The sequence below is a fragment of the Phaseolus vulgaris genome, chromosome 2 (assembly GCF_000499845.2).
Source record: "Phaseolus vulgaris cultivar G19833 chromosome 2, P. vulgaris v2.0, whole genome shotgun sequence".
NCBI lineage: Eukaryota > Viridiplantae > Streptophyta > Magnoliopsida > Fabales > Fabaceae > Phaseolus > Phaseolus vulgaris.
Window position 1 is genome coordinate 40,240,851 of NC_023758.2, and position 11,165 is coordinate 40,252,015.

Below are 11,165 nucleotides of genomic sequence, written 5' to 3' on the forward strand. Positions count from 1 at the left end.
GTTATAAAAAAATTATCCATTACTTGTGTTAACTAGCAATCAATAACCACTCATTCATTGTTGCTGCAACGTTTATGCTGAAAATAAATAAATAAATAAATAAATTTCAATCATTTACTCTTAAGATGTCAAAATGAACATGAAACTTGGAGTATAGACATGTGTGAGGGTGAGACAAGAAAAAAACCCAAAAGTCATCAAAGCTGGGAGCATCACCAGTCACGTTGATAAAACAATGTTCTAAACCAAAAGAATTTTAATCTTTTAAGTTAAATCTATCACATTATGAAGCCAGGATTTGTAAAGAAATTATAAATATAATTTAATGTACTTATTAACATAATTAATTATACACAATAATAATAATAATAATAATAATAAATATTTACAATATAATTAATTATCAATTACATTTATTAAGATACAGCTTTTATTAATGTATTTTTTTATATTATAATATAATAAAAAATTAAAATAATAAATAAAATAATTTAGGGTTTAGGGTCAAAAGCAACTAACTTTCAAATAAAATGTGAAAAGGTAGAGTGGATATTTTAAATTTATGGGAGTGCAATTAGAAATAACGAGGTAGCAGGAAGCAAAAATGATATAGATTACGTTTGCTCCGAGGAAGGGGGCCCAAAACAGTGAAGTAGAGAGTATAAAAGCCCAAACTTGCAAAACCCTATCTTTATTCGTCGTTACCGAGTTTGCCCTTATGTATTTATAGTTTCCAAAAGCACGCAGAGAGTTAGGCGCGGCGGGATCAGAAGCAGCTTGCAGAATGAAGGTCTTCTCTCCCAAACCCTAATTGCTTCCGTTTTCGATTTTTTTTCGTCTCTTCTCCTCTCTCTAACATGGTCCATTCTTCTACAGTTTAACATTGCAAATCCCACTACTGGATGTCAGAAGAAGCTCGAAATCGATGACGACCTCAAGCTGTAATCTTTCTGCTTTCTTTTGATGTTTCAGTTATCTTACTCTTTTATTCCGTTTTGCATCTTCTGCTTAGAATAATGTTGCTTTGTGCTATGCGTTTCCGACTAATATTGATTATTATTTTGAATTCGCTTAAGGTCTTTTGTTGTAGGTTAATCGTTTCTTTCTTTAGGCTGCCTTTTTTAGCTTTATAATTAACCACTGTCACGATTGTTGTTCTAGTATTTGTTACTTGCATTGCATCTCAATATCCATTCATAATGAACATGGATAGCTTAGTTAACTTGATATTCGTTGGGATTTGAAGTTGATTATGTTCTTTGTAAGTTGATATGGGAGTTCATTTGTATGTTAGTTTCGTTTGGGGACCTTTTATGTCACTTGTTCATGTGTTCTTCTGTTTTTTATTGCAGTCGAGCATTTTGGGACAAGAGGATCTCCCAAGAGGTCCTTGGTGATGCCCTGGGCGAGGTATGTTCATTCTGCTTGTTTTTCTTGTTTTTTGAGTGTTAAAAAGTTATCAATTAACCTCCATAATTTTGTTACCGAAGGAGTTTAAAGGCTATGTTTTTAAAATCACTGGTGGGTGTGACAAACAAGGCTTCCCAATGAAGCAGGGAGTGCTGACCCCTGGTCGTGTGCGTCTCTTGCTCCATAGAGGTAAGATTCTTCTACTGCTTCAGTCCGTTGTTGTTTTGGTTTATAAACAAATCATAATTATAGTTGATAGATGGTGGATGCATTAGTATGGCTGCCATGTTAAACATTTGGATGTTGTCTTGAAAACTTTAAAATGGATTCTTCTTTTTCTCTACCTGCTTATTCTTTTTTTCTTTTTTTTTTTATGGTGGGTCTTATTATGTGTTGTTGTTGACTGAGGACCCTTGTGTCTTCATACAATGACTTTTAGTTTTTACCATAAAGTTGTTATTATCAGTATTCTCATAGCCATGTTTATTTGCAGACTTGATAATTTTGTTTGCATTTGACAGGAACTCCATGTTTCCGTGGATACGGAAGGCGCAATGGAGAGCGTAGAAGGAAGTCTGTTCGAGGATGCATTGTTAGCCCTGACCTCTCTGTTTTGAACTTGGTTATTGTGAAGAAGGGCGACAATGATTTGCCAGGTCTCACTGATGTTGAAAAGCCAAGGATGAGGGGTCCAAAGAGAGCATCAAAAATTCGAAAGCTGTTCAACCTGTCCAAGGATGATGATGTGAGAAAGTATGTAAACACATACCGTCGAACATTCACTAATAAAGCTGGTAAGTTTTTGACATCCACAAATTCTGAGTTTCTGTATGCTTGGTAGACTGAGAAAAAATGTTAATGAATAATAATGTTAAGCAACCTATTAAGCTGTGTATACAGCAGGAACTCTACAGTTCCAAGTTTGGATTTATTCACCTAATCTATGGATATTCTGATCAAATATCTAGTATTTTCTCTTGTGGACAACTAACGTTTTTTTTACAGTGAAACCATAATTTAACTTTCAGTAATAACCTCTACATTTAGAAAACATCAAACAATTTACTGAAAAACGATTTCCCTGTACATTTTCGAATATGAAACCAAGTAATGAATGTTTATGATGGGATGTGATATTTGAAATAAAGAGTTCTTACACTCTTCTACTCAGCTTTGATATCCAATTTATTGAACAGGATTTGTGATTGTGATTTAATATGTAATGGATGATTGGTTACAGGGAAAAAAGTGAGCAAAGCTCCAAAGATTCAACGTTTGGTCACTCCTTTGACTCTCCAAAGGAAGCGAGCAAGAATTGCTGACAAGAAGAAAAGAATTTCTAAGGCAAAGTCAGAAGCAGCAGAGTATCAGAAACTGCTTGCTTCCAGATTGAAGGAGCAGAGAGAACGCCGGAGTGAAAGCTTGGCCAAGCGTAGGTCCAAAATTTCTAGTGCTTCCAAACCCACCGTTACTGCATAGACTCAGTGAGATCTGGTGAGGTTTAAACTTCACTTTAGTTTTTGGGAGTCTCGGCGGCGGGTGTTTATGATAAACATTTATGGTTTTGCAATTTAAACACATTGAGTTTATTTGAGTAATTTTCAATGATTTTTGTTAGAGTTCAATCGAATGGAATGATTTTTGCCTAGTTGGAACTTTTATATATTTCATGTGTTGGCATCTATAAAAACTTCATATTACATTTCATTTTATGCTACGTCGGGATTACGATTAACACGAACAAGTGTTTTATATGCTTTTTGCAAAATTTATTTGTTTCATCCAAAATTGCATAAATCGAAAAGTAGCATTGTCCCAGTAAAATCTTTTGAACAAGGCAATTTTACTGTGCTCATTACGGTAGCTTTATTTTGGATTGGTTCTAGCAGCACATGGGCGTATTAATGAATTTAAAATGATTTAACAAAATTCTAATATTTCAAGTGAGATATTTTTAATGTTTAGGTTAAATTTAATCTAAGTTTATTGTTCTTTAAGTTGGTGCTGAACTGTATGAAGTCAACTTAACCTATACGTTAATATGTTTTTAAATTTAATTTGTAATTTTTCATGTTTTATAGAAAATAATGGCTTGGTTAAAATTATTATATTCAATACTATTATTTATGACATTGATCAAACTAAAGTCGAACTAAAGTAGGGTTATAATGTAACTGAAGTTGAACTTGGCATTAGCTCCATAACTCATTTGTGGAATACATATATAGTATATGCAGTAAAAAATCTATATCAAAACGTAAAGGAGAACTAATGATCTTTTAATCGTAAAAGAACTTATTCGGCGTTGTTCCTGTACTTTTTCATTTGATACGGTCCATAAAATGATTTAGGAAGAGTTGTTGATAGAAAAAAAAATGTTGATAAAAAAGTGTTTGGTTGATGAAAAAAATGGAAATTAATTTTTTTGAATTTAGTGGTGTAAAATTTTTAACATAGGGCCATGTATTTTTTTAAAATATTCTGTATCTGGACCCACAATGTATTAGGACTATTTAACAAATTTTAGTTCTTGCTAACAAAAGGGTAGTGGTAGAAAATACTGACGATGAGACGGAAAACCCCCGCCTGGGTGGGAGCACAATCATCCCATGGAGTTTAGGAAGGGCTGCATTTTATACTTACTCAAATCTTATAGGATTGAGAAAACAATCTTTAGATTGATTTAAGGAGTTGGAAGTGATTTGTACAAGTATTTAAACTATAGTGAAGAACTATGGAGTAATTCCAACATTATGATCAGTAATCGTTATAAGAAGTAAGCAAAAGTCTAATGTTGGAGAAGATAAATATCTGGTTTTAGGCATGTAAATCTAATAAGATTGAATGGATTTTAAGAGCAGTGTTTATAGTGGGACTACGACTCAGCTCATGGAAAGGATGATAGTAATTTGAAAGTCCTTATAACTTTTGCAGCAGTGGAAGCTGTGACAAATTATTCTTGAGATTGAAAAACACATAATTTGAGGTTGAAGATTGTAGTTTTATATTAGCAGTTCGTTGACACAGTTTGATCAATGGCACAATAGCAAACTGAGAACTTAACATAACGTTAGATGATGAGGATGGACCAATTATTCAGAGGGAGGGTCTACTATAAGAGCATCTCCCATGCTTTATAGTTCCATGACTTTAAAATCTGTGTTCTATAAAACCTTTCTATTGAAACACGATTATAGATTACAAAAGTAAAAAATATACTTCTCTATTATAAAAACATTTTTTCTACCAATAAATAGAAGATTATCAAAATGTACATTTCACAATTTTTTTACATTAAAACAAGTTATAAATAAAATAAAGTCCACAAATAATTTTGTAATTGACTTTGACTTTTGTTATAAAACAAATTACTCATTGTACAAAACACACCTCCAGGCGTGGAGTCAATCGATAGGTTTTGCTCTTGCCAAAGGTAGTGCTCGTGTACGAATTCCATGTTGTCTTTTGCATGTAAATTCACAATTACATTCCCTGTTACAGGCACACGCATTTGTGGTTTGAAATAAGTATAAACAAAACACCCATTTGTGCAAACATTCCTGTTCAACTTATGTGGTTACGAGAAAACGTACTAATAACATCGATTATCAAGGTTTCTCTGATGATTTCCAGTTCTTGTGGTGTGAATCATACAAGCAATTAAAAAGAAAATAAATATAGAACTCATAAATAAGTTGGGTTTTGTGAACATGAAAAAATGAGACAAAATTATACGCCCAGAACACAACCCGCTTTTAAAACATTCTCAAACCTAATAAGTGCCATGCATGATGAACATCTGTGTTACATGGGAGGATATAACTGCTGCAAAATTCCACACCTGAAATCACCCAAGGAATCGTGTATCTAGATCTAAGGAATTCAAGCTTACCGCATGATAAGTCAGGCCACTTTTTGCCCAACTATAAATATAATTAAGTAAAAAGTTATGGCCCTAGATTACAAATCCAAGACTGTGAGTGACAACCCCAACACTGTCAATCATCAGAGAAAGGAATTGAGTGCATATAACATTATACAATTACCATCAAAAGCAACAAGAGCAGTCAAATGGGCAGAGAGGGGTATTTCCAGCATCTGCATTATTAATACCTAAGTCATCTTCAGTGTAGATGGTAAAACCGTCCTCGGTTTTCCTTTTTGGTTGAGAAGGTCGGTCTGCAAACTCACCATGGTCTGATCTATCAGTTTTTCTCTTCACATTCTTCCTCTTCTTCTTTGTTTTATCAGTACTCTTCTTTACTTCGTCAGATTTTCCAGTCTTTTTCATATCAGATTTCTTCCTCTTTTTTCCAGCAAATATTTCATCAATTTCATTACATGCTTTTTTTGGTGTAGAAGAGGGTTTCTCCTCTGTCGCAACAGTATTCTCCTGTAACTGAATTGGTGTTGTTTTAGAACTCTTCTTCGTCATTGAAATGAAAAGAAAGCTGCACATCACGTTACAATCTTAGTGAGACTGAAATATTCAACAAACATTAAGAAAAACACTTGAAGAAAGAAGATTGAGACCAGCTAGGCCAAAATTTTGAACCACAGTTGCTAGGGCCAGCATTTTTTCATTCAAGATTAGATTCTCAGGTTCGATATTCATAAAATTGAAAAGGATGAATAAGTACATTTTATATCATCAGAAGGAAAAATGTAATACAAAAGAGTAAAAATACAGATCCAACTAAAAGCAGCAGATATTCCATTCAAACAGAGAACCAGGGTTTTAAACCGGTATCTCACATTGGGAGTGTATAATATTCCCAGTAGTTTCCTTCTAATAATGTGTCGTCAAGAATCAAATGAATTTCAAAATTAGAATGAACTCTCTGAGTTCAATTGCTGTCAGAGGCAGTATAATTAGACTGAATCCCTGCATCCATTGGCGAACTAAAACCGGTATTTTATTCTTACCATAACACAAAACTACCATGTAACTAAAAACCAATGATCACTACCTACAGATAAATTTGCACAAATGTGATAAAACAAAGAAACGCTGTATTTATACGAAATCAGAAAGTGCACATAAAATTTCAGAGAAAAAAAAAAAGAGGGGTAACGATTATACCAGTGCGCGATCAAGGGGAACGCGATTAAAGTTAAACAAACAACATCATACATAGCAATCAGAATAACTCAGTGGGTTGCGAAGGAAAGTGGAGGACCAACCTATTGCCACGACGAACACGACTTGAGAATGCGGGAAGGGCGTCGTTCACGCCGGCGATGAGTAGAGCTGCGTAACTGCGTCTTAGCGGTAATGGTGGCGGCAGAACAAACGGCAGCGGCGCGTGGATGCGTGTGGTGTGGGATTGAGAAGGATGATATGAGAGTGAGAAGAGTTGGGTTAGGGTTAGGAAATTAGGGCAAACATTAATGGGCCAATATGTCCATCAATCCTTTCTCAATTTTTTTTTATGGTTGCAAAAATATGTTTCAAAATTGGGTTTATGTTATAGGCAAATTCTTCCTAGATCCAACGTTTTTGAACGTGCACCGTAAATACTTTTAAATTTTTGAAAATGTTCTTCATTTTAAAAATAATACATCTGAAAAAGTAGATTTTGAAGAGATTATTGTGTTTTAAAAATAAAATTCAAAAATCAAAATCTCACTTTATAAAAATAATTCCATAACAAAAAAAAAATTCAAAAAAAAAATTCCACAATAAAAAAATTTATTTAAAAAAAAAATCTAAAAACATATGTAAAAAAAATATAAAAATATATTTTAATATCGATATCTCTATTTTATTTAAGGAAATTTTGATTATTTTACCCATGGGATGGAATGATATGCTGCAAGAAATAATTGCCTTAACTTATATTATCTCTCTGTACACGTCCTTAGTATCTAGCAAAATGCGTAAAAAATAATACATATAAGTACTTTATAATGGATAGATTATTGAGACTAACAATGAATTAGAGAGATTTCTTCTAAAATAAATAATATTATACACCAATTTTATTTTATTTTTAAATAGAGATACACATTCATCTCTACTAGTGGAAAAAGGTCCATAATAAATTCACAGCGCTTACTACCAAAAGTTGTTCATCAAAACATGGTAACGTTTTTTAAATTAAAATAAGTTTAAAGCGGTGGTTTGATCGTCTTTGTAGACCAAGCGCTTTGGTCTACAATCGCGACTATTAAAATAGCGGCCTTTGTAGACCAAAACGCTTGGTCTACATAGGCGATTACTTCAATAGTCACCGTTTTACACACATTTTATTATCTTAATTTGTAACGTGCTACTTAGGCTTTCGTAGTCTTCTCGCGCTTGTCCTTTCTTTGTCTTCGTGCTCTCTCTCCTTCTTCTTCATCTTCGAGCTCTTTGTCTTTGTAAGTTTATTTAATTCACTCTATCCGAATCCTCCCTTACTTATTTTTTTTCTCTTATTCGTTTATCCATTGTTGGTGCAGATGTTCATTGCCTTCCACCATCATTGTTTTCACTGTAGGTATTCTTGTGCCACCATTCGTCGCTGCTCGTTGCCGTTGCAATGAGCCGACCACTTCTCTTCATCATCATTTTAGGGCACCATGTGTGCTGAGTTAGGGAGGGTCTAAAACAATGACTTTTACCATTACAGTTGTTTTAGAGTGAATATAACACGACGATTAAATAACCACTGTTTTTGCTTGAAGAAAATAGACTACGTGCTGAAAGACAACGATCAAAGAACTGCTATTTTAATACTAAAATGACTGCCATGATTTAGCTTTTCTGCACCAATGGTCGAGTAACTCCTTATATATTACTATTAAAGTAATAATTATATTCTCTATTTTATTATATTTATAGTTATATTAAAATTATATGTAAATAAAATAATAATAAGCTAAAAAGTTTAACTATAAATGATATTAGTATTTTATTTTTCTTTCAATTTACGGTTTAATTATTTTTTTTTATCTTATTATTTTTTTTTTTTATTTCGTCTCCCTAAGTTGAGTTCCATTAAGTTTTTCAAATTTAAAGACATAATCATGTGACGTTTTTTTTTATATATATAAAAGCTTTCATGTTAGGTATCACTATGTAATTTGACATCTCAGCTAAGCTAATACCTCAATCATTTGTCATCACAAAAAAAATATTATTAAAAAAAAGACAAAATTATGGAGGGACTAGACCAAAACCCATATGTTAACAAAAACGATACATAGGTAGACGATACCTATTCATAGAGAATTCTAAGAACAAACTAGATGAAGCTTATTATACCAATGAAATGATTAACTATGAATAAATCTTAAATTACTCAACTTATCAACACATACATTCCCTTTACGAAAAATATGAGTAACCCTAACCTTAATTTTTCCATCGTAATTAAGACAAGTATTCCATCGACTACGAAACATCCACGGAACATTAGTCCTAACAGTAAACGCGACACAAAACAAGACAAAATTACATTCAAGTCAGACATTAGTAAGCCCCATCTTTTGAGTTACCTTCATAACATGTATAACTCTACAAAACTCAACAACCATAATAGTCTGAAATTGACAAGCTTATTATATTTTGCTACTATAAAATTAGTTTAAATTTAATAAATGAATACCCGCTAATTTATTGTTAATTTAATTCAAATTTGTTTCCAATTGAAGTTTAAATTAATAATTTATATTATAATATGATAATTTCTAAAATATATATTTAGTTATTATAAAATTTCTAAAAATATAATAATTTTTCAAATTAATATACGCTAAATTTTAAGGTAGAAAATTAAATTTTAAATATGCGTTTCCATTTTGCATTATTAACTGTGTTTATTGTTTTCAATTTTGGTATTGTAAATATATTTATTCAGTTAACTCAATGTATATTTACAAAAGTAGCATAATTTTGGAAGGAAATCTTTTATCCAAAACTTTCTTCTTTTATATATAAAAGATACTCTAGAAAAGTTATAAAGTTCTTTTAAAGAATTTTCTTATTATTAAGTACAAATCAGTATATTTAATGTTTTAAAAATAAATAAAAAAATGTTAGTTGATTCGGAGTCAGAGGTGATAGGGAAGGATCAAGGGTGTGAAATAAGTTTCAGGTGGTTTGTGTTCCCCCTTGTTTCGAAGGTTTCTGCTGGTAAACCTCACCACTTTTTCAGTGCATTATTTCAATTCCATTTTCATGTCATCTTAGTTGGCCATAGAAGGGACTCCACACTCTACCCCATTTATTTTGTTTATACTTTTATCATAATCTGACACCTCTCTCACCACACCCCCAATCCAATTTCCCATTTCAAACACCCCAGATTGGGACCCTTCATTTTTGGACTTTCTAAACGTTTCACATCAATCCCCTTCACCCAATTTTGCATAAACACCATTTTTCCCTTCTCTCATCTTTTCTCATTTGGTATTTCAATAATACTTCACAACTCTCAAATTTATTAAACATAGATCCCCAGAACCCACTCAGATTTAACAAGATCCTACTCAATTAATTCCAACACCTTGTTTCAGATACCCTCATAACATTCAGATTAAATTTTATAGATATGCTTGGTTCTTTTATGGGTTCATTGTGGGGAGGCAGTAAAAACCATGCACCATCATGTAATCATGGCATTGGTTTTTGGCAACTATAGAGGAATCTCAAACACATTGGACACGTGGCGCCTCTACACAGCCCCCGATATCTGGAACAGGACACGCTTTTATTTAGAATCCATGCCACCAACCATTTCATAGTACACACAAATATAAATACATAGCAAATTAACCCCATCCACACGCAAACACTAAGCTATGGAACAAGAAGAAGGGAGAGAGGAAAATACAAAAATTCAGCTTGCAGTTGCAGCACCAAAACCGCAGCACAAATGTCCTCGCTGCGATTCCACCAACACCAAGTTCTGCTACTTCAACAACTACAGTCTCTCACAGCCTCGTCACTTCTGCAAAACGTGTAAAAGGTACTGGACGCATGGCGGAACCTTCAGGAACATACCTGTTGGTGGTGCTTCCCGTAAAGCCAAACGTGGCAAAACAGATTCTTCTTCACCTTCCCATTCACTCACACAACCACTGTCAAATTTGATGAAGCCTTCACCACTCACTATGCTTCACTCCACTAGCCCTTACTATCATCAACTTGGTGGTGGTGGTGGTGGTGGAAGAGGGTATTTGTCATCTCTTGCAACGCTTCATTCTCAGAGCCTCAATGTTGCGGGTTCTCCTTCTAGTTTGCCTCTTCTCTCTGGCTTCAACGCTGCTTCTTCTTTTCCTCTGCGGTTCCATCACATGGGAACCAGAGAGAGGGTGGAATCTCTCTATCCTGCACCACAGCGTTTGCTTGCATCAAACATGGCTAGTGGCACTGCTGCTTCTCCCTCTGCTCATTGCCCACAAAGCTTGATTAATAATGTTTCAAGTACAAACCTTACGGCTGGTTCTGATGCCTCTTTGTGGAGTGCTACTATCAACGCCACTTCCATCGGTGGAAACTCTGATCAGAACAATGTCAAAGGTGGTCCTTCCTCTTTGATCCCAAATCATTGGCTTCATCTCTCAGGGTATCGTCCTCCTCAATAATAATCCTATGGAACAAGCTAAAAGTGCAGAGATGGAGAAACATTGTCCTGTCCTGTTACCAACTTCATGTGTTTGATTTTGATTTTTCCTTCTAGTATCATAATAAGGTTGCGGGATGTGTATTTATATTATTTAATTAAATTATGTTGTTGATTGATTAATGGAAGAGGGTTTTATTATGA

The 11,165-nt window shown here is 33.6% G+C and overlaps 3 protein-coding genes across 3 annotated transcripts; 2 read left to right on the forward strand and 1 right to left on the reverse strand.

The window, feature by feature from the left end:
- Positions 1-689: 689 nt before the first annotated feature.
- On the forward strand, positions 690-3,058 carry LOC137812057 (small ribosomal subunit protein eS6-like). The gene is made up of 6 exons (XM_068613945.1): positions 690-790; positions 877-941; positions 1,353-1,410; positions 1,491-1,599; positions 1,932-2,204; positions 2,651-3,058. The coding sequence occupies exons 1-6, from the start codon at positions 785-787 to the stop codon at positions 2,887-2,889; spliced, it is 750 nt and encodes a 249-aa protein (XP_068470046.1). The 5' UTR covers positions 690-784; the 3' UTR covers positions 2,890-3,058.
- Positions 3,059-5,070: 2,012 nt separating this feature from the next.
- LOC137812058 (uncharacterized protein C6G9.01c) lies at positions 5,071-6,834 on the reverse strand. Its single transcript, XM_068613946.1, has 2 exons — positions 6,595-6,834; positions 5,071-5,861 (listed from the first exon to the last, which is right to left on the reverse strand). Exon 2 carries the CDS (start codon positions 5,843-5,845, stop codon positions 5,459-5,461), a length of 387 nt encoding a protein of 128 aa, XP_068470047.1. The 5' UTR covers positions 5,846-5,861; positions 6,595-6,834; the 3' UTR covers positions 5,071-5,458.
- Positions 6,835-10,163: 3,329 nt separating this feature from the next.
- Positions 10,164-11,165, forward strand: LOC137809770 (dof zinc finger protein DOF5.8-like). The gene has a single exon (XM_068610854.1). The coding sequence runs from the start codon at positions 10,198-10,200 to the stop codon at positions 10,981-10,983; it is 786 nt and encodes a 261-aa protein (XP_068466955.1). The 5' UTR covers positions 10,164-10,197; the 3' UTR covers positions 10,984-11,165.